This window comes from Rissa tridactyla, chromosome 6 (assembly GCF_028500815.1).
Source record: "Rissa tridactyla isolate bRisTri1 chromosome 6, bRisTri1.patW.cur.20221130, whole genome shotgun sequence".
NCBI lineage: Eukaryota > Metazoa > Chordata > Aves > Charadriiformes > Laridae > Rissa > Rissa tridactyla.
The window spans coordinates 24,357,574-24,381,626 of record NC_071471.1 but is presented as its reverse complement, the minus strand read 5'-3'; the positions used below and the strand labels follow the sequence as shown (position 1 = coordinate 24,381,626).

Below are 24,053 nucleotides of genomic sequence, written 5' to 3'. Positions count from 1 at the left end.
CTGAGGCGACCAAGCCCGCGCCGAACTTTGCATTCCCAGGCCCCCGGCTCCTCTCCGATAAGCGGAGCCCGGCAGGGCCTGTGCCCGCAGACGCTGCGGCGCCGTCCCATGTATATAAATACGAATCTATATACTTTATAACGACCTGCAGCGCCCCGCCTCAGGACGGCGGCGCCGGAGAGGGCAGGGGCGGCCAGCACGAGCTGTCAGCGGGCGCGGACCGGCGCCCGGTCCCCGCTGCCAGCCGGCACCTGATGGCCCTTCGCCCCCGCCGCCCGCCCGGCAGCCCTGAGGGGAGGTGGCGGCCGCGTGTCTGGGCCGGCCCCGCCCTTCCGCCCCGCCCCCCTCCCCGTCGCCCCGCGGATTGGCGGGCGGCGTGTGTACACACACGGGATCGAGCCAATAGCGCGGGGAGGCCGCCTGACCTCACGCGGTGTGGCGGCCAATGGGCGCGCCCGCTCGCCAGACGCCGCCAAGCTTGTGCGGGGGAGAAGGACCCGGGCAGCGCGCGGCGCGGCGGCGGAGCGAGGCGGCGAGTGGGGCCGGGAGCGGGGGGGCGGCGGCGGCCGGCCTGGAGGCGCTGCCGGGGCTGGCGGACCGGCCCTGGTGCGCTCCCGTCTGCGGGGCCTCCTTGCCGGCGGCGGGTGCGCGGCGCCGGCCCGGCCGAGAGGCGTCGTCGGCGCAGCGGGGCCGGGCGGAGCGGCGCGGCGCGGAGAGGCTGCTGCTGAGGGGCAGCGGCCGCCTCGTCGCCTCGTCGCCTCAGCGCCGCTGTCTAGGCCCGGCCCGCGCCGCCGCCTTCCCTCCGCCTCTTCCCTCGCCGCCGCCGGGCCTGCGGGTGAGCGGGGAGCCGGGGGGGGGGGGGAGGAGGGCGGTGAGGGAGGGGCAGCGCCTTTCTTCCCGGCGGGCCGGGGCGCCGCTTCCCCCGCCCCGCGCCGTTTAACGGCCGCCTCCCCCCACCCCACCCCCCCCGCGCCGTCTGGCGGCTCGGTCTCGTCGCCGCCGCGCCCCGGGAGGGAGGCGAGCCGGTGCCTGACACCTGCGGGCGGCCGCGGGGCGGCGGCGCGCCCGGCTGGCGGGTGACAGGCGCCCTGCGCGCCGCCGGGTCGCCCGCTCCTCCATTGTGGGTAGCGCGGCGGGCCTGGGCCGGCGGCGCGGCGGGTGTGGGCGGCCGCGGCGGGGCAGGGGGACGGGAGCGGGGCGGGGGGGGTGGGCGACCGGCCCCCGCCGTGAGGAGTCACGGTTCAACAAGGGAGCGGGGGAGCAAAGTGTAGGGTGAAGTTGGTAGCGTGGCGGGTGACTGACGGGCTGGGCCGGGGGAGGGCTGGGCCGGCAGCGACAACAACAAAACTTAATGGAATGGCTCTTCCTGTTCCCCCCTCCTCCCCCCCTCCCGAGCTACGGGCCTTCCCTCGCTCTCAACCGTAAAGGGTTCGGCGGCAGGGGTGAATCCAAATATAAATACCGCCTTTCGGGATGGAGAACGCAAACAATAGGAGGAAAATGCGGAATAAGCAAACTTCCTTGAAATGGGGAAGAAAACCGCATCTGAGAGCGTGCTCCCTCGCTGGGTGAGGGCATGATGCTGAGCTGTATATCAGAGGTTGTGGTGCTTTCCTCTGTAGAAAGGACTTGGGTTTTCATTTTTGCTGTAAATGTTTTAATTGACAGAGAAATTGAATAGTTCAGTATGATTTAATACACTGTGTAAAAATAATTTAAAAATTATTACTAGGTCACTTTTCGTAATTTGGAAATCAGTTCAATTATTTTCATGACTTCGTTAATACTTTTAACAGCTGATATATTTTTTTTTTCAGCTGTTGTCATTGATGTGGCTTAACTATGCTGACAGAGAACAGCAAAACATTGGAGGTTGTGTGGTGTAACTAATTGCAACTTAATATAATCTTTGATTAAAAAATAATTTTACAGTAGTATAACTTGATGCTATTAAAAGGGAAATTAATAAATTTCTCTCTATTTCTTTACCCTTCCCAAAATAACTTCAGTTCATTTGATTGTATTATGTCCTCCCTTACACAAAAAATGTGTGATTTGTATACATGGGGCAAAGACTCCTGACAGATGACCAGTGTTATAGAACAAATGCAGAAGTGTATTTCGCAGCCTGTATTTGTGACAATGCTAGGTGTACTCAAAGATGTACCTAGCAAATTACTGAATTTCATGAACTTCTGTTCAAAAAAGCATATAAGGTGCTAACTACATCACTTTGAGTAAACATGAAAGAGTAAGGAGAAGTTTGCATTATAGAAAAAAAGACTTGACAGGAAAGTGGTCATAAGAGGAAAAAAAAAGATAAATTCTGGTCCTTTGAAAACTTTCTTGTTGTGGAGTGAGTCTAGTGCCTCTAGAAGAAGAAAGAGTAATAGGTGAAATGATTTAATTCTATTCTAAGGAAAAAAATGAAAGTTATTAAATATTAGCAAGATTCTCTTATGGGTGAATAGGGTGATCTTATTTCACTGATAAATTATTGGGCTTTTTTTAACCACGCCCTGTTTGTACAGAAATCACTATTGTAACAACAAAATGAAACCATTTGACTTGTACTATATTGATGTAATTAACAGAAGACACATACCATTGTCAGGAATGCGCTTTGTTGCTGCAGAGGGTTCTGACTGGCAACCTTACTTTACAAACTGATAAGGTACAGTTTTGAGTGCAGCCTCTTGACAGCAGCTATCCAGTGTAAAGGGGATAGACCCAACAATTCACCTGGACAAAAGGCAGAGTGCTGTTTTGCAAGGGATGTCAATACTACAGGAGAATTCTTTATCTTCCTCTGTTCTCGTTTATGTTGGACACTACCGTAGGGGCCTCTTGTGCATCTGGACATACTTCCTGGACAGTTGTGAGAACCCTCACAGTGAAGATCTTTCAGTTGGTTTGGCTAAAGGTGTTTTTATAGGTTTAGCGAAAAAATAGGAACCAAAATTCCAACTTTCCATCCCCTTCAAGAATTTATAATGACACCTGGTTTAAGTGTGCAGACCTCTTCACTGTGCCTGCAGGCAAGTTTAGTGCACATCTCTAAAATGAGAGAAGAATAGTGACCTGATGTGGTTAGGGGAAGAAAGCTGCAGCCCATACTGTCCAGATAGTAATATCTGAACTTCTGTGTCCTAATGTGGATCAGAATGAGTTTTTTAGTTATAGCTAGCCTAATTCAGTTCTTGGAATTGAATTTCTTCTGATGTGCTACTTTAAAATATTATTCTTAGGGTTTTCTTTAATAAGCAACAATTTCTTCAATTGTTGGCTTTTTCTGCATACTTGTTTGGCGTAATGATTAAGAATTTTTCATCTACCTTTCCGATTACATTCACAGGACAGGACTACTAATGAATCAACAATGAATCTTAAAATAGAGAAAATAAACTGTCTAGTCCAGTGTGAGGAAATAAACTTGTGGAGTTCTTGTGTGCAAAGCCAAGAAGCCACTGGAATCAGACAAGTTTATCATAAAATTTTAGGCATTCAGCGGAAAACAATCCAAACATCTTGCTGTGGTAGTAGTACATATACTATATCAAAGCTGATAGCATAAACGGCTGTTGCGGGATCTGAAAAACTAGGTATATGCTCAGAAATACTGTAAAAAGGTGCAGGTATGGTAGGGAGTGACAGATCTATAACAACTTCCCGATTTGATTCTTCACGTGTTTTTTTGTAACATCCGGTATTAAAATGAAATTAATTCTTTTTTCACCCCATTACTGATTTGTAGACTACAGCTCTTTTGCAAGAAGGTGGGGCAGTAGTGAGTGATCTTACGCTTATGCTTTCATTAAAGGAACTTTATTGCTCCATCTTCTGATTTCGTGTGTGCAGTGACAGTTTCCAGTAAAGGTCTTTACAGACTGTTCAAGTTTACTTTGATACTTTCCAATATTAATACTATACAAATCAGTCTAAGCAAATCAAATGCCTATGATAGTTCAGTTTGCAAGACTGCTATATATGATATCTGCTAATAACGCGTATACTAGTATATCCTAAAATATGCAGTAGTGGAATCTGTAACAAAAGCACAGCTTTCTAGCATATCATATTTCTAGTGAAATACAGAACAGTAATTAAAGAAAAAGGCATGATATTTGGAAATAACTTCTCCTAGAGCTAGCTATTCACTTAGTACTGTTGAAGAAACTCTTTGCCTTTCAGAACACAGTTTGCAAAATCCACAGCCTACTGAAGCCACTTTTGAGAGTATTTGTCTTTACTGAAGCCTATAGAAATTTTCATATTTTTTCAGCGGTGACTTGGTGATAAAATAATGCTTTAGCCAGCTCATGTTTAGTGTTGGCTGTCACAACAGACTGAAACTAAGCTGGAAAAAGATTAGCTTTTGTTTTTGTTAGTAGGCTTGGTTGTGAACTGCAGAAGTTCAGGTGTTGGCACAATTTCATTTTTTCTGATTTAGTGATAACGTTTAAAAGAGAGGTAGAAGACAACTTGATATTGTTGACTTCCCAAATCACTTAAGCATGAATTGCTGAGGGGGCTCCTTTAGAGATATCCTTGAAGGCACTATCCAGAATGGTCCTGGCACTGTGATCTTCCTGTTTTTCAATCCTTGGGCTATTTGATAGACATGAACAGCCACGTTTTTCACAAAATTTGTAAGCATGCTGTTGGTTAACATAGCTTCTAGAAATAATCCATTTTATAAGTGGATTTTATAAAGGTGATGTTCCTTTTCTTTTGACTGGTTTTACGTTATTTCAGTCAGTGCGACATGCCCTGACCATCAGGTTTTACACAAACAGTGGTAAGAGGAAGCGGTGATGGTAGTTGCGATTAGGCTTCTCCTGTTCCTAGATAGCTGATTCTTTCCTAACAGTGAATGGAGTGCCTGTCTCCTGAACGTGGAATTTTTGTTAACGTCTATACACCAAAGTCCATTGGTGAATGTAATTCTGGTCTTGTAGCTTAATTTCTTTTTTTTCTGTGGAAGTTAGGGCATGCTTAGTTTGGCAAGTCAGGTTTGTCCTGTTTCATCAGGTTCCTGTTTCTGCCAGGTTTGTCTCCATTTGGGTGGGAATAGCAAATGATTCAGTTCTGTTTTACAATCTCTGTAGTTCTTTTGTTCAACAGAGTCCCGTACTAACCTCTGTCAGGTGACTATATTGTCTGCAGGGTGCATGAAGCGGTTGCTTTGAAAGGAATCATAATACATTTCCTCATGGTAGGTGTTAGCAGATGTGTTCTGCGTGAATAAGTGACGGTTTTCATTCACTATTTTGTTGTTGGGAATTTCAGCCCAAGATGTAAGTGGAAAAAATCAAGAAAAAATAAAGTCATATGTTCAGAATTAAATTGGCAGGTTGCTACAGGTGCATGCTGTCTTTAAGTCTATGAACTTTTAGTGAAGTTGTATGGATGAATTCTTCAACTTGGTAGCAGCTATAATAATGGTATTTGTGGGAATTAAAGTCTTAAAGCAAATGTGACAGTATATGCTCATTAAGGCTTGTGAATGCCAATGCATTAACATATTAAAAGTCACTTGTAAACCATAACGGTCATCCAAGTATTAAACCTTTCCCATATGAGCAATAGTTGTAATTACCACAATTAATGTAGTTGTCCTGAAATAGAAATTATGGCAGTAACATGACCAATAATTATGAATGAGATTAGGAACAGCAAGTGAAAGTGAGGTTATGTCCCAGAGTGAAATCAAAAACCTTTGTGTGCATGGGCCCCCCATTTATTGTAAGGAAAGAGTTAGGTAACTTTTCATTTCATTATAAACTTGACCTTGAGACTTGAGAAACTCGAGAAATATATTTCTGTTCTCTTAAATGTGCAATCCAATTGTCATAAGCTTCAGTTTATTTAAAATTCAACTTAAAATTGCAAATACATTTAAACAATTTTTAAAAATCAGTAACTTCATACATATAACTGATAAAATTTCAAGCTGTGTATTGATTGTAACAGCAGGCTTCTGCTGTCTGTCAAAAGCAAATTATTCATCCTGCTTCTTGCTGCATAAGAAATTGGGAAAGCTATGATCTGAAGACAAAACATCCCACTTCTTCCTGATGGATTTTTAAAGCTTGCACACACTCCAGTGAACTCCTAAAAAGTATGGAGTAGTCTTTTACAAACAAACCATATCCAGCCTTTTGTGGCATTTCAACCCATAAGTAAATTTTCAGGAGATCACAAATGCTTTTTTTCAGAAGTAGAGTCATGGTGTGCTTCTGCAAACCACATGGAACTGATCAAAAAGCTTGCTAAATTTGAAGGGTTAGTCCTGTCCCGTGCACAGGCCTTGGTGGTCATCTGAGCGGTCACTGGGTTGCAGCATGTGGAAAACTTTCTTCCCCCTTTCAGCCCCTTTGTTGCTACTCTGACAGTATCAGAACTAAATTGGCTCACTGAGGGGGTCAGGTGGAAATTGGAGTTGTCGAAAGCGTGTAGCCTGGGGAAGGAATGGAAAGTGGAAAGAGTAAGGAAAAGTGGAAGATCCCTTTTAGCAATGATAGCAGTGGTAGGATTTTACATCAGTGCAAATTGTTTTATGGAATTGCACCCTTTAGATAATTTTGTGTGCTGCAATCAGTATTTGAGAGCTTGTGCATCACTAGAAAACTCCCTTTTTGCCTTAGTACTGAATTATAACTAAAGAAGTATGAAATTTTTTGTAACCTTTACCCTTCAGTGAATACTGTCATGATCTTCATGCAAGAGTGGAGTTAATAATGGGTTTAAACTGGAACAAAGCTTCTAGCAAATTATAAGGAAAGTGTGGGAAATTGTTATTACTAAGCCTCTCTCCATTATCAAGTTCTTTATCCCTATATAACTTGGTCATCTTTAATCAAATCCAAATGTAAAATTATCTTCAGCTAAGTGGATGTTAAGATCCCTCCAGCTGCGGGGTGTAGACAAAATTGTATCTCAACAGGATGGCTAAACAGTTCCATGTATTTGCCAATGTACTGATAACTCTGGAAATTTTAAAATCTCAACATTAAAACTCATTACAAGACCAGATCAATATTTAGAGCATTCTTTGATATATCGTACAGTATATGAGCTGGAGGTAGCAAGAAGCTTGTTTTGAAGTCTCAGTAGTTGAAAAGATGCTCTTTTCAGCTGAGCTTAATTGAAAGAGGAGCTAATGTAATATTGGCAATGCATAAAGACTGTCTTACCAAGGTATTTTACAGTCAGTCATATAGATCACTAAATTTTTTTCAAATGTCAGTCTGTTGCTAAAATTAAATTTCTCAAGGCAAAAATACGTTCGTGAAAATACAGCGTGCTCTTTACTCTGAAAGGAAGTTGTACCTGCCTCTTCCCACTGAAGCAGTAGAGTCCCAAATGTTGTGCCCTGTATAGTAGTCAGCTATGGAAAAAACCCTGGGCTAGAAACCTAGTTAGAGAACAAAAGTTGAGCTTATAAAATAGATTGTCTACTTAAAAGAATTGCAGCTAAATTTCTGTTAATTCCAAGTGTATCTGTGCGTATCTGTGTTGATAAAAGTTGTCTGCAAAACTCAAAAGGAATTTTAGATCATCTTACTTTTTTAAGTGCTGTGTGAGTGTTATCCACTGTCAAGCCCTACGTACTTTATCTTGACTGACAGTAAGCTGGTCTGGGGAATTAAAAAGAGCCTTCAAAGGTTCAAGTACTTGGGAATTATTCTACGTGTTTAATGTAACGTCCTCCTTATTTAAGCAATAAGGAATGTGCTTCACCTCATTGATTTTGAAATAAGCCATGAGTGCTGCTCCTATTCTTAGACATATAGTTTACCACTAGTACTTGCATGACATTGGGCATAAGAGCATGCCTAAGAAACTGAGTCCCTTGAGGGAAGGAATATCTAGTTCCAGGTTGATGGGATTTGGGTCTCATCACTGTCGGGACTGGACAAGCAGCAGAACTTGAGGCTCAGCAGTGCAGTTAAGCGCATGGAGACTTTGGGCACTTTCATCTAGGGGAGAGTTTGATTACAGCTTTGGATTTTATTCCTGTGTTGTGTGTTCTTGTTACTTGTCCACTCAGACCTGTTTTCATCCCTGGGATTCAAGATATTCAGTAGCCTTCATCAACAGTGCTTTTGCTAGTCATGTACATGTACAACAGTGAGTAAATATAGCGAATAGTGGGAGTAATGGGGATGTTGCATTTGGGATCGAGTCTGAGAGTATTGAAAAGATCCGATTCATTTGTTGCCTCAATATATGCTGCATGAGGTTCATAAAGGGACATTTCCCCTGACATGCTTTTAGCAAACCACACTCAATGTTGGTTGTCCGTTATATAGCTTAAGTGCTACAGTTTATACTAACTGAACTTGCATGTAGGCCTTGTCTGTTTTTCTGGGTTCTTAGTACCATGTAAACTTGAGTCATAATTACTGCTGTTGTCAGGAGCTGTTGGTTAATTTGTTCTGATGATACCTTGGTGTTTTGCTCAATCACAATAACTTGGGAGAACCTGGTCAATTTTAGGTACTTACTTGGTTTTGTTCCTTCTGATTTCTTGTGTGTCGGCTGGTTCCCACAAACTACAAGATGAGATCTTCACTTTCAGATTACGTTGAGGTAGTTATATCTGCCGTTTGCATCTTGGTTTAAAGCAGTGATGCTCATTTCGGTTTTGTGTCATGTAGTAGTGAAAACTTCTGTACTTTGGATTCATAGGTTGCAGTCTTTTAAGTCATGTAAAAAAAAATTAAGCTTTTAAACTCACTACTCTTTTCAAGTTATTTTATTTTGTTAAAAACTTGTCATATAATTTAGCAGTCAAGTCACCTAGATTTCCTTTGTTCAGTCTGTCTAATGATCGCATCTGTTATCCACTAGGGCTTTTTTGAAGGTATGGAGTTGCACACAGTTAAAGCTGGAAAAATAACTTGTACCTGCAAGACCATCATCATGCATATCATGGTGGGAATTCCTTTCAAATGATTCCTAAGAGCTACTTTCTAATATTATCCTCAAAATAAAAATTACTGTGTGATAACTGAAGATGGTGACTTATTTCCCACTCTCTGTATGCAACTTGTTGAATACACACCTTGGTTGGCTTTCTGAAGTTCTTCATTAAGTGACAAGCTGGATGTTATGTGGACATGTGTATTCCTGCCTTTTGCATTTTGTAGGCCAAGTTTATTTCTTGTATATGTAAATAAAGGATAAAACTGGGACTAAGTCATCTGAAGAGGATTCAGGAAAAAAAGTTGACAAATCAATAGAATCTTCTGATAGAGATGCAAAATCTGTAATTTAAATTTCAGAAATTTGATAACAAAGTTGTATTTATGTTTCTTGGGGTACCAAGAAATTAATCTGTCTAGTACATACAGATATTTCCACTAAAATTGGTCCTTTTTTGTCTCAGTTGCTTCGAAAAGGAGTTGGGTGTTGAAATGTTTTTTTAGGAACAAGATGAGGAAACACTTCCTGGGAGCAGGTGGATTTCTGAAAAGTACTTTGTAATTTTGAAATTTTACTGGTATGAAAACTGAGACACAATGAAGCAACATATGTATAACAGGTGGTCTAATCCATGTAGATGCTCTGCATAAATTAGTGGTTTAAAACTGAGCTTTTACTGATTAATAAGGAATCTTTTTTGTTACTGCTGTCTTGTAGTACTACAGCCTTGTAGTACTGTAGCTTGAAAGTTAGTACTATGGAGAGGGATGCGAAGAATATAAACTAATTTCTAGTGGAAAGGCTGGCATTACACGAGTTTCTTTTTCTTGAAACTGTTGACATTTTCTTTCCTCTTAGCTGACGCAGTTAATTGGAATAATTTTCACTTTGCAATACTCTTGATCAAGTAAATGAGAAAAACCTCCTTGGCGATGATAAAAATCATTCTAGTATACTAAGATATCTCTGCAGTTTTTTCTGTGTTCCGTGAGGACTTTTCATCATAACAATTTAGGTAACTGTCCAATAGTTGTCTTAATTTGTAGATGCTTGATACCGATGTAATACTTACATAAATTGCATTTTCTGTTGTGAAGCGGAAGTGGCCTCTGGGACTGGGGAGAATCTTTGTGTGGTGCTGGTCTACATGAATGTGTGATATGCGAAGTACTGATAAGAATTTGAGAAAGCTAAAGAAAACCAGGATAGGTTTGGTAAAGCTTAATTTTTCGGGGGCAGAAAATAGAGTGTTATGGTAAGGGGCTTTATTCTTTTCTACTATTAGGTTTTAGCAAATGTGTGTATCTTAAAGGGATAATTTAAAAGTAAGACTTGGGACCACAGAAAATAAACCTGTGAAGGAATATAGTATTTTTCAGCAGATAACTGTTTTCTGATTTACATTGTTTCTTGTACTGGGATTCAGCTTCAGTATCACTGAAACTTCAGAATAGATCTGGCTTTTAACTTGTAACAAGAATAGGTACAGATAAACACTGTTGTACTGTTTTGTTGTAATTAGAGCTTGATTATCTGGGGTTTTGTTAATTTAATGCTCAAACTGGCTTTTTAATGTCATTGATATAAGTGATTAGGCAACATATGTTCTAGAAGAAACTGCAGCTCAAAGTTTACGAAGTCAGACAGTTGGGTTGGCTCCCTGTACTGTATGGTATTTGGCCAAAAGGCAAAATTATGGGAGTGGATTATAAACCAATTCTTAGATTATGAAGGGACAACCTTAGTTCGGATAAAGCAATCTTTGTGCCTTGTGTGCTTGGGGCTCTAAACCTGTCTTTATGCAGGTTCGTTTCAGTAGAAACTAGCTAAAGAACAAAAAGGTTGAGTTTTATGTTTCTGTGTGGTGCAAGCTGTCAAACAGCAATCGGGAGTGAAGAGAATCTCCATTTTGAGGCCATCTGTGTAGGTTCTTTTGTCTGAACCTGACAAGAGGTCATGGCAGATGGTGGGGTCACAAAGTCTGGCTTCTCGAGCTTGAGAAAATGTGTTCATAAAGCTGGAAGAATACCAACTGTTCGTACTGGCTGGAGAGCATTGTGGCAAAGGACTGCAATGGTTTATAGCCAATACCTTCTGGATCGCTAAGCCTGACAGCAAATAACTTGTCAAAGATGAAACTAGTTTGCTTATCTGTAAATGGGTTAAAGCTGCTTAGCAAATGTGTTCTTAACTATGTTTTATTTGAGTAAATTACTTGTAAAGCCTCTTGAAGCAAGAGAGGGAGGTCAAACTGCATCATGAATTTTGGCGAGAGCTCCAGATGATGTATTTGGAGAGTTTGTGTGGAAGGAGGAGGAAGGTGGAAAAAGAAGAGGCACATAGATCGTAATTTTCAGACATGATGCAGGGGTTCAGTATTTGCTCTTTACCAAGACCAGCATAGCTTTATGGCTTTTCTGTGGCTCTTCTTCGGGTTTCAGGATTGCTGCACAGATCCAGTAGCCTCTTTACCCAGGGTGTGAATATATTCCTCTCTCTAGTGTCCTCTCTGAAGGCAGAGAAAAACACTTCTTATTTTCTCAGATATTTTGTTGTGAAACTAAAACAAGTTTTCATGGTAGAATTGTGTGGTGTTCATGTGCTGGAGTGGCTGCTTAATTATGGCTATGATAAATTGAGGCACTAAGGAAGATAAATACAACTCATTCAAAAGGGAATGGAGAACACATCTAAGTTGAATAAAATGTTTTACCACTAACTCTAATAACAGTTTAATTGATGTGATGTGTGAATAAACCAAGACATCTATAGAAACATCCTAGAATTTAAAATTATTCTGGATTGCCCAAAACAATAATGCAGTGATGGTAGAGCTCCCTATTAGCTATGCACACTACTGAAACAATTTTTGTCAGTTTTCTAGAAGGGAGGTGAAGATACTGGCTGTTCTCGAACTTTGTGTAGGTTAGAATACAGAGGAGATTGCATGAATTGCACCTGGCTTTTGTAATTGGTGAGTTCTACTGAAAATGGTTGTGACTCATGTTTAGTAACTACTTCAGGTGTCTTCCAAAAGATTTTGCTGAATTGATTCCACACTTGAAAGTGTGAACAGTTCTTCCTCTCTTATACATCCAAGTGCAATTCAGATGTCTTTTGTAGTTCATTCTTTAACAGCTAGTACTACTTATAAAGTACTTTCAAAGTACTTAAAAGCTTTGTGAAGTTAATTCTGTCTTTAAAATGATTTGTGCTGCCAGCATTGATTTGTAACTTGTTTTCTTCTGTTTCCCGTAAGACTTCTGGAAGCTTTGATTTAAAAAAGAAATTGCTTTTAGTATTTTTCAGTATACCAAAATGTTTGTCTTTTCCTGGAATTATAATATTATAATTCTAATTACATAGGATTAATAAAAAAGCCTGAAAATATTATTAAGATTAGTTTGAACTGGAATGTTTTTTCTTGGATGTTTCCTAAAAGTACTTAATGTTTGCTGTGTATATGCATTTCGTAGTATTTCCTACTTTCTACCAAGATCTTTGGATGTCTGCAGTGATGGAATTAGAAGCTCTCTCTGTTCTTGGAGGCTAAAGAGACGATGGAGAGAATTAATTCACTTCCAGTTTTTAGAGTCAATCTGCATTAGATGCAAATGATTGCATGGTTTTAATTACAAGACTTTAGTAATGGCATGACATGCTTCTCTAGCACATTAATATAGTTAGGCCTCTATGTAAGTTGGCCCTTTATATGTAAGATTACATCTCTGACTAATCCAAGCAATGTACATTTTTACTATGCATACAGAACCTGACTATTGTGGTGACTGATTTTATCAAAAAGCAAAAAAAAAAAAAAAATCTGTCCTCTGGAGATGCAGGGTTTCAGCTAGAGAGGTAACTGAAAATACATTTTAACTAAGATATTCTATTAACTTTCTTACAGGATGTTCATTTTAAAGATTCTGTGAACATGAAAAGGGATATCTTATGGTTTTACGGAATATAAAGCAATATTGTCTGACATGACGGCAAAAAATGTAAGTATAATTCTACAACTTGTATTACTTTTTATATTGGCACTTCTGGCTTTCAGAATTTGAAGGTCTTTGATTTCTTGTATTTGTCCATATAAGAAATCAAACACAAAGAACTTCAAATTCAAAAATCTTGTCTGATTTTTGTGTACCACAAATATGTTCCCCATCATCTTCTGCAGTATTTTGATAAATTTAAACTGGTTAGAAGCTCTTTAAGGATGTGGAGTTTATTCAGCTATAGGTCAGGTTGGTAACTGGGGCAATGCTTTATGCTGTTTCCGTATTGATCCTTATGGGTCCCTTCCAACTTGAGATATACTGTGATTCCTCTAACATTGTTTCAAACTTATCAGAGCACTTTGCATTTTGTTGTAGCATCTCACCTTTGCATCACAGTAAAATCCTTCTTCTGAGTCTCAAAACTCAAGAAAGAACAGAAAGACAGCATAGTTCCTTACTCGTGTTGGTACGCTCTTGGTTTCTAGAAGGCTGAGGGTCTTCCTGTTTCTTCATCTGCCCCTTTAACAAGCCTGTAGTGTGGTGTCTAGAGGCTCTATATGTGACTTCTCTATCCTTAGTTATGAGGAAGCTTATGAAATGTCTAACATCCTGACATTAATTTTCTGCCTAATTAGCTGTGCTTCCTGAGGTACACAATTTGTATAGAGAACAGTTTGGATTAAGCTTGGTGGTCAGTGAGTTGAGTATGACTTTGAGCCCTGGGCCCAAAGTTGACTGCCTTTGATAGGGCATCCTGCAGTCTAATTAAATCTCAATAGGTTTAAGAAGCAACATGACTAACAAAGTACCCCACAGTAAAATTGTGGGTAGCCCTAGGATGGCTGGCTGTTCAGTAACTGCAAAAGCTTTTGTGCCTATTTGGTTAGATTGATGCCAAGGGCATAGTTTGGCTAAATTAATTCTCAAGTCTTTGAAATTTCTTTTCTGTTGGCTTTATTAATAATTGCATTTGATATGTAGGTCCAGGTAAGGCTTTCAGAAGTCTTATGTCTGACTGTTTGATTCAAGCTGACCAAGCCACAAAATAAATTGATGTGTATATGCAAAACCCTTTGACTTCTTTATTTCATAAGCTGTATTCAACTGTAGTATAAATAGGTGATTCTACGGATGTCTGTGGAGCAGCTGCACAAATCCAAATCGTATGTAGTTTTGACCTTTTGTTCAGTGCAGTCAAAGGATAAATACCAATGCCAATAACATCCATGGAGTGTTGTGTGATAGAGTCATAGAGTGACGTAAGTTAGAAGGGACCTCAGGAGGCCATCTACTGTGGTGCTTTGCATAAAGCTCTTTGATACTTGAATTCAGAAACCAGTTACTTGGTGCTTTGTTCAGGACTGCTCAGGGCTTTGGGTTTTGAAAACCTCTGAGGATAGGCATATGCCATTCAGTCTGGGCAACCTACTCTTGTGCTGAGTATAGAAATACGTTTTTTTGTTGTTCACTTTAACACAAGGCTATAGTTATTTTATAGAATAAATATTTTATTGTTTTGAAATTTTGCATATTAAACTATGCAAATCTAGCTATTTAGCTAATGTTTGTGGGTTTATTTTTAAAAAATCAGTTACTGTGTTGCAAATGAGTAGAACTCAGTTTCCACGTTTGTTAAATATACCTGTTCAAAGGATTTGCAAAATAAATGTGTAAAAACAAGGATGGTCATATGCTTTCTGTCCTTAGTTGTAGCACTTCTTTAGGATTTCGCAACCTTCGTTACTCAGAACTGCACACTTGGGCCAACAGTGTCAGCTCTAGTGTTTTCTATCGCTATTAGAAGGCCCAAAAATGCTTCTGAATTTGCAGAGTTCCAGGGTTTAGCATATGGCTATGGGTTTCTGCAGTCTGAAACCTGTTTCAAATGTAAGGTTAGTGTTTGTCTGTTATGCTATCTGAAACATTTTAATGATGTGCAGAGTGAGTTGAGGGAAAGCTTCTCTGCAGAAGTATTTCCGTTTTTTTGCTTCCTATTGAAGCGTCAAGGAAAGGGAACTTTAAAGTGCTAGAATTTGGACATCTGGGAAACTCTAAAGGGCCCATATTTTTCATCAGACATGCACACCTCAAGAAACTGTCACGTCTGTGGTCTGAAATCACTGCCCCTCAACTGGGATGCAGTAGTCTACGGATGTTTGTGCTCCTGATGCATCGCAAAAGCGAAGTGCTGTGAGTTTAGGCTAAAATGTCTTTGCATCTCACATCCATAAGCTGTGTTGAGCAATGTTGTCTCCAAGAAAGCTTGCACTTCAAGCGCATAGCAAAAATGTTTCCATAGATTGAATGTGTATGTAAGATGAATAACGTTCGCCATCACTGTTTTTCCTTGCTAATTTTTGAGTACATGATGGGAGAATTATCAAGACTGGGCTCACTGCTTGCTTTCTGTAAATGCAGGGCACTTTCTAGTATCTGCTTGTGGAATATCGCTTATGGGTAATTTGGCCTTCCTTAGAAAATAAATCCAACCAAAACCAGCTATGAATAATAAAATGTTGAATAAAAGTTACAGATTCTCTTGGAGATGAGATGTTTACATGCTTACCAAATACATTGTACCCAGATGTAATTTAAATCACCCTGTCATAATGGGTTGTTTCATTCTTTGCTTATATCGTAACATGTATTTTTCTTGCCTGTTTTGCACTTCCGTTCCCATCTTTCCTTCAGGTAAGAAGACACCAAAACAGTATTTAGAAAGAGGAAAAATGAGTAAATACTCATGGTAACTTATTTTTAGGACAAAGTAAATAATATGACTCGAGCAGATTATTTGAATAAGACTGTTAGTTTTGATTGTCTGATCTGAATTTATATACTCCTGCTTGTGAAGTTATTTGTCACCGCTTCTCCGAGGGTGGTTGTCTTGTCATAGATGAGGTCAGTTAAATGGCTGTAATAGCTCTCCTTTCACACGTCAATGTGGCAGAAAACAGTTTAACTGCTTGAGTTGATCAAGAGGGCCTTATACAAGCCCTAACACCTATCTTACACAGGAAACTCTTGAAAAACAATGTAAAGGACACTAGTTGTTCTGCAGTGATAGTCCACACAGATTTCTTTTAGTTTATGGTGAGAGTGCCCTTTTTTGATCCTAGAGTTGTTTCTGTAAGTGATACTACTACACTATGTCTACAAATGAGTCTGTTAGGGCTTGCGGGTATAAGAAAACACCGGTTAGTGGATTCCCTACCCATTTATAACTTCTGCATGCTATAACCTGGATTAATTCTAGGGCAGAGAGAACAAAATCTTTTCATGTTAATTGGAAAGTTAATTTCTGTAAGGAAATGGAAGGATTGCAGGTGGAGACTTGCTACCTGAACAGTATGTCAAGCAATGGAGAAGGCTGATAAGCTACAAGAGCAGCTCGTTGACGGTTTGCCCCATCCAAGACTCTCGTTGTGATTCTTTTTTTCTTTCCCCTTATCCCATTTGGAAACTTCTTAGTCACCTGCCAGGAGAGGGGAAAAAACTTGATGAAAATATTTATTAGGATGCAAAAGCCTGCAAAGTGCTTATTTCATCTTTCTTCATGGCTGGATTCATCTTGCTGCAGATGCACAGAAGCAAGAGTCCAGCTCCTGCCATACCCAGTAATCCAGACACTCTGGGACAGTGTTATAAAGCAGAAATATCAGGCGAGCCTTACAAGAAGTAATAAATGATACCTATGTAAGCATTGGATTGTTGGCTGGTTTCAGCTTAGGAGTGGTTAAATGACAAGATTCCTCGAAGTTGTGGGTGGTACAGTCTCCAGCTAACAACATGGCCTGGAACCTTTGTGACATCAAAATGCAATACTATAAAGTTCTCGTTCTGCTGCAGTATTGTAATATTGCATCACACTTTGCTTCTTCTGAGGACTTAGTTATGATAATTTTTCTGTTAGATTAACAAATCCCTTTAGATCTACTGCACTTCTCATTTAAGTTGTCATGAAATTCAAGTTTGTTTTCAAGCTCTTCTAAATTTAGATACAAAGATTATAAAATTGAGAGAAGTTATCCTGTTCATTGGATGCCTTTTATAAATGTGTTACTGGGACCATCATAATGAAAATACATATTTCTATACAAACTCAAATTTTGATGTAATTTTATATCATTTGGATCACTGAAGTACAGGATACACACACAAAAAAAGGACTCAAGTACTTTGTTATACTTCCTTAGATACTGAACCAGTTAAATAATCTAAATCTTTCAGAGAATTAAATGTAAATGTTTGAATTTTCTTAATGGCTGGAGAGTCATCTTGGGCTGACGGTGCATATGTATATCATCTTCAGTGTTTAACTGAAGCACCAATATGAATCAATAGGGAAATGTACAGTTGTAAATCTAGAGCTAAAGGTTCAATTGTGAACAAATTGCAGTGCTGTCTTTGAAGGTGTTCATGGGAATCCTAATTCATACCCTTTCTCTTGGAACAAGTTAAGGCCCTTATATCTAATACCTGATATTTATCCCTGTGGCTCCCTGTTCTTTCTCTGAATTAAAATTTTCCCCTATTTGTGTTTCTCCATTTCTCGCAGAGGCAGGGGTCCTAGGGAGAAGCTGGTACTGTTATTTATTGTGCAAAGGCAGCAGTAGTATGATCCAAGAGTGCTGGCTCTTCATCTTGACTTTGCAGTCATAATGCCCTTTCAATGCTATATGCTATGCAATTTACTCCCCTTTCCGACCTCTATTTTAAAGATCTCCTCAAGAATACATTTTTAGTGTAAGGAATCCTAACATGAGCATTCCTTTCTGCCCAAGCATTCGGGGGAAGAATATAGAATGCTGCTGTTTTCTGTACGGACCTGCTACCAAAAAGCGATAGGAGACGTTTTGCGTTTGTTTTCATGTCTTCCTGCTCTTTCCCCTGCTCAAATCCAGGCGTTCCTGTTCGGTCCTCCCCAGCCCTGCTGCATTGCCTCTGCACCGCTGCCACCTGCGGGGGAAAAAGGGAAAACGGGGAGGAAAAAATGAGGCAGACTTGCTCTGTTTCAAAAGCAACTTGTGCTGATACTGTAGCCTGCAATGACCAAAGCACTTCTTTGCCCATTGGAAATAGTATATGACCATCTAGTTGTGTGTGATAGGAAAGAGGAAGTCTGATACAGACAACACTTGAGATAAATTGATGAACTATATTGAACATCTCTATGGGCTTGTTTACGGAAGCACGTAACTTTGCTCATTTAGATTATTTCATGATCAGGGCAGGGCAGCAACAATTAATGTTTGTATGTTGCTTCTGATGGTGAAAACAATCTCAATAAAAGTAGTTTCAAAAGCATCTGTCACAATGCTGTGTGCAGATTTTCCCCTTCAAAAACTACTTGCCAAACACAAGCTCTCTAGCGGAACCAAGTGACTGAATGCTTGTAATAGGTACTTTTTGTTCTTGTGTAGTCTATTTTAGTGTTATGTTGCTAACATTTAATTTGCCTGCAGTCAAATGATTCTCTAATTTGATATGATTAAAATTCTATGAGCGGCCCTAGCATATGTTCCATTATTATTCCATATTTCTGTAAAATAAAGCAAATATTTGATCCTTGATTGTATGATTGGTTTTTCTTAACTTGGATACCTGAACCCTTTGTCCCAATTGTTTACAAAGTACTCAAATTTTATAATATTTTCAAAAGAGATTTTGTAGTATTTATTTTAATTGCCTACTGCTCCAATGGAGCTCAGTCAGTGCTTATCACAGCTTCCGTCTTGGAAGCAAACCAAAATGCTTTGTTGAGCAGGGGTTACTAAGGTGGTGCAAGCATAATGCTCTGAAACTGCAGAATGCCTTATCGTCGCTTGCTGTTGCTGGGCCCATCCCTTGTTAGCTGGGATCTGAGGGACTTTCCATCTCTTCTCTCCCTTATCCAGGAGCAGTGATCTTGCATTTTTCTATGCAAACTCCACCTTTCTATGCTTTGTGTACATGCCAAAATCTGAGGTGCACTGTTCTGTTTATAAGTTAAATTCCCTATGTCTCTGGTAATTGACCCTCAGTGTAAATCAGTTTATCTCTGAAGCCTAGGGAATGTATTTAAAATGCATCAAGAGTCACACCTCCTCAGACCTGTAGACCGTGTAGCTTAGCACTGACAGTACTGGACATCAGGCAGATTTCTGCTGTGCTATTGGTGGCAGTTGCTCTGTCTGACTTGGAGGGGCCAGTGACTTACACCGCAACAGCCAGAATGTGCTGCTTGGGTCATGTATAGTACAGTATCAGAATATTCAGGGGTTTTTTTATGTAAGAACTTAAAAATTAGAGTTTGTCTTCATATATACACAGTAAATGTCTTGGATTCTTTGCTTTGAATCTCATGCTCTTGTTAGACTGCTATCCATAGGATTATGATGTTTCAGAAATGCAGAGCAGATTACTTTCATAATACTGCTAGTTGTGTACTAGAAAACATAGAAAGGTTTATCATATTTTAAGACTTCAAAAATGTTTTGTTCAGGTTGGTGTGACTTCCACAAATGGAGACTTGAAAGGATTTATAGATCAGAACCAGAGTCCAACAAAAGGTAAGAGAATTCTATTTGTATACATAGAAAAGAAGGATACGTTAAGACTTATTTCTCTCTTATGTTTACTAAATCAGTATTATTGCTGATTTCACTGCATATGGTTGGTTCGGTTTTGGGAGACTCAGAACTTAGATGTTCAAAATGTATTTCGTACACCTGCACTGGTAGATGTTTTGTTACTGACATGCAAGTGTTGCTGGTCTTCAGGTTTTCAGAGGGAAAAGGAGACTGTAGTAAAAATAATTAGAGGATAAAATAAGCCCTTTTTTTCTTTCCTTGATGGTGAATAATGTGCTGAATTTCCTGATTTCCACCCCACCTTTAAACTTCCCAGACTCTTTTGTTGTCCAAATGGGAGAGAAGGTTAAGCCAGACTTCATGGTCAGTGATATCTTGTGGTACTTTTATAAGCATTCTGGATAATTTGCAATAATAATTATATTTTGTCATATCCTGTTCATCTTGGCATTTCTAGATTAATCACTTTTGACTAAACGAGTGTGGTGGCAGTCAGAACAGCTATAGGATTCCAATAAAATAAAACTGCAGCCCCTTATCAGTATTACAAAACTTGAGGAGTTACAATTCAGGAAATGCTTCAATCAACCTTTCTGAGGAAATACAGATTTGCTGTTATCCACTGCAATAAACAAATGCATCTACCAGCTGGAGGAATGATTTTTGGCTCATTATGACAGTTTAGGTGTATCAGACTTCGGAGTCTGAAAAAATGAGAGACACTAAACAGACAAGGTCTAGAGCTACAGTATCTTCCTAGTTTTCTTGACTATGCAGAACATTACAGATTCATTTTAGGCCTTTAAGAATTAATTTATTGTGCATTGGTGAGATAATTGCCCTTTGCGTTTCATTATTTTGTGATTGTGTCATGATACTACAGAAAAAGACTAAAATACATGCAACGTTTTCAAATAATTTCTGAGGCAAGCTATTGATTTGTTCAGAGAATAACTGACTTGAATAACGTTATGAAGTATAGAACATTACTGTTAGTAGTAATATCTCAGTCATCCTGGTCCCAGTCTTTATTAGATTTTCCTTCTGGGCTGATAGATGTATTATTTACCTCCATTCTTCTGTATTTTCTAAAATGTTATGCTCTAATTATTTTCATTTTTTTTTTAACCTTGAGGTATAATTAAAAATCACTGACATCTCTGTTGAAGTATAACCTCTTGTTCACACTGGCTTGGAGAATCAGATATTCTCAAAATATTTCATCAAAAATATTTAATCAGAAGCTGGAAAAACTTGAATGCCAGTGCCTAAGCTGTCTCCTCCTTTCAGTCTGAAGTATCCGTTACTTCTTCTGGCATGTTTACTGTTGAACTCTGCAAATTGAGGGGAGAAGAAACTCCAAACAGGCATTCAGATCCACTATCTCTTAACACAGCTTTGTGAACTTCCCAATTAATACAGTTTTTATTGTTTTATCCGGCATTGAAGTTCATAATGTGCCTTCACAGTATTCTTAGACTGAAGCATGATGAATTTATATGTTCAAGAGTGAGAGAGGCCCTTTGCTCAAATAAGGATCTTTTGAAAGCATCAGATTCCAAGTGCTAAAAATTTATGTTTAGAAAAGTTGCATTTAATTTAATTTTTTTTGTTCCAAAAAGATAATTATTTGTGGTGTGCGTTTACTTGTTTGCTTCTAGTACAAACTTACTAATTTCGTACCAATATCACATTAAAGGAACACTATTCAGATTCCAGTGCTGAGCCATGAGCACATAGAAAATTCCTTGCAAATTTTTTGTCTTCCTTTTTTTTTTTTTTTTTTATGAACTCTAATCTTTTATTATACTATGAAATCTATTGTGTAATCCTGGTTTCACTGGCTTTAATTTTGAAAAATGCTGGACTGTTCTAGGTAAACCCACAGCTCTGCCACTTTGCCTAATAAGAGTGGACTGCAGCCTGGATCTTTGAGGATGCTGTTTCAAATTTCAAGACAATGTCTTGAAATACTTAATGAATCAGCTATTGCTCTTTATGTACTCATAGAGCTGCAGTCTCATTCTGTAGTATTAGCACCAGTATATATAGTTAGCTAGGGGAAGTTTTCTGGCTTTTCAACACTAAAAATGCATAATCAAAATAGCTCACTTGACCTTTGTGCTCTAAAATTACTTTTTCTGCTTTTTTTTCTGGTCAGAGGCTTACCTTTCAGAATCTCATTCTCCCCAAGTTTCTCCCCCGGACCATCTGAAGCAGTTACTCTGTTGCTGCTGTTCCAGCGTGGGTTTGATCAGGCTCCATTTATCTTTCCCACCATGACCTGTAGTGTCCATACACAACCTCTGGATATTTTCCAGGTTTATTTTGCTACAGGAGAAGCTAATGCTCACAGACTGCTTAGGTATTGCAATCTAATCTGTAAGTCCTAAAGTACATGCTGTGTCACTTCTGATGATTTTTAAATCTGAATTACTGTTCCTAAGTAGGTTGGCAGGTTGTTTGGTTTATTTGGGTGTTCAGTTTTTCTTATTGCTTGCTTGTTTCCTGTGCTTGGTAGTGAATACTATGGTCTTGCTGTAGTTTTTTTGATGCAGGCTTTTTAGAATACTTACCGTATTTTTTTTATTCCTTGTATAGATAATGACTGGGAAAAAGAAGCATTTCTGGCACCTGGTGTATCTAAATGCAATACAAATTTACTAAGGAATTTCATCTTTTAAATGTGATGATTGTAGAATCAGAGCACATACCTCCACATTTGTAATCCTTATGAAAAGACTTGCTGCCTAATTTTGAAGGGAGCTAGATTTTTCTTTCTAGGTGTGCATAGAAGAAATTCACAGTGCTCAGCAGAGCATTAACTCAGAATGTTGTTCACTTTGTTTAGTGAACAATTCCCGTTCAACAGCCAATTTACTTTCCTACATGTTTTGCACATAGGCAACAGGCTTTTTTGGCTAAAGGATCTCCATTTGGAGCTTCTTTCTCCTCTTCTTGAAATGAATACTCAGTGGATCTGAAAGGGAATGCCACGTGCGGATGGCTCTTGACTAATTGCCAGGGTACCCGTCTAATGCCAGGGACCGCTTGTTCCAAGGCATTTGGTAAAATATTTTAAGTAGTCCACGCAGCACAGTCTGGGTATCTCCTTTCTGAAAGTCATTTTCACTCGTGTTTTCACTCAGTCTTTCACGTAATAGATTCTTATTGTTACAGTCAAAACTGTTCAGCTGTGGCAAACTGGGCTGACTGTGCTTCATTTCCTTATCTGAAAATGCCTGGCAGACTAGTGATTAAAACTATTCCTGTAGGAGACCTGCATTTTAATTCTCCCAGGCAGAAGAAATTGGCCCTGGTTCTCGTTCTTTAGTGAATGAATACTCTTCGGTTACTGAATGCAGAAGGGATGTTCCTCGCAGGTTTTGGAGACCAGAGTCTGTGCTTAGCCTTGGGGAGAGACCTGTACAGATGTGTTGGGTATTCTACTAGTGTTTTATCATGGATTGTGCCCGTTGGGAGAAACTCCTGGTACGGTCCATGCTAACAAGACCGACACACTCCTGGTTGTAGGCAGAACTTTGGTGCCTAATGAAGTTAGTTGACAACAACTAAGGTACTCCATTATTTAGGCAAAATCCTGGTTTAAGTGGCAAAATGTCTTTGTGGAGTTGGCCCATTAAAATAGATTATTAAGTATAATATTAAATTATTATTATTAAGTTAAAATTATTAAGTATAATATTTCAGGTTAGTTCTCAAACAGGTACAATTAGGTTTGTAAGTGAGTTGTATAGTGACAGTTCAGTTACAGTTTTTGGGTGATTGTTTCAAGCTGTGAATGAATTAAATCAGACATACTGTAGAGTTCATGTTTGAAAAGTCGCATGTGTAAGCAGGAGAATTTAAAATTTAATCTGTTTGGGAGACATTCCCAGTCAGTAAATTAAACACTTCCAGTCTTGTAATCCTGTTCATAGAGATTATAAAAATGGAAAATCAAATCTCCTGCTGATTCCAGGCAGAGGGCACACCTGTATTACCACTTGGTCACTTGTCCCATAGAGCCACTTCACCTGCCCTCGGTGCATCCCTTGGATGTCTGCGGCTTTGAGGGCTCCCTTCTAGTTTGAGGAGTAGTCCTAAGGCTACCTGAGCCACTGAGCGTCAGAGGTGCCTAGGTATGAAGCTCTGTAATAAAATCAAGGTTTGCAATCAGGTAGTCAAGGAGCTTCTCAGCTGTAAATTCAACGAGATGTGGTGCCACCAGGTAAGCACTCTAATTGAACACACCTGAAGTGCGTTAATTCGTTACCTTCTGCAGTGACAGGTGAAGGGACAGCGTGTCCTGAATATTCCTTGGAACAAAACAAGATATGCAGAGAACTCCGATTTGAAAGCACCTGCAGATGTGAAAGGCTCGTGCTTGCCCTGTGGAGATGGAGCCGGGTGGCCCTGGGCGAGGGGCCATTGCTGGTCACCCTGCATGGGGGCAGGGGGGGACCTGGCCCTGCTCCAGCAAAGCAGTCTGTCCGTGAGGCAAACCAGCGGTGGGTTTGGGGTTTGTGTCTTTGCTTTGCCCCCAAGA

General features: G+C 39.9%; 1 protein-coding gene across 6 annotated transcripts in view; it reads left to right on the top strand.

Annotated features, from left to right (window-relative positions):
* The first annotated feature begins 586 nt into the window (after nt 1-586).
* The window catches only part of TFDP2 (transcription factor Dp-2), a 60,970-nt gene continuing 37,503 nt past the window's right edge, over nt 587-24,053 (top strand). The window contains exons 1-4 of one of the 6 annotated variants that reach the window (XM_054205616.1): nt 588-835; nt 9,790-9,946; nt 12,839-12,932; nt 19,417-19,483. In XM_054205616.1, coding sequence (XP_054061591.1) covers nt 12,918-12,932; nt 19,417-19,483 — 82 coding nt within the window. In that variant the 5' untranslated portion in view covers nt 588-835; nt 9,790-9,946; nt 12,839-12,917. Of the gene's footprint in view, nt 836-1,070; nt 1,121-1,393; nt 9,947-11,854; nt 11,906-12,838; nt 12,933-19,416; nt 19,484-24,053 lie in introns of those variants that run through there. The other 5 variants (XM_054205620.1, XM_054205614.1, XM_054205617.1 and 2 more) reach the window with 5 other exon arrangements.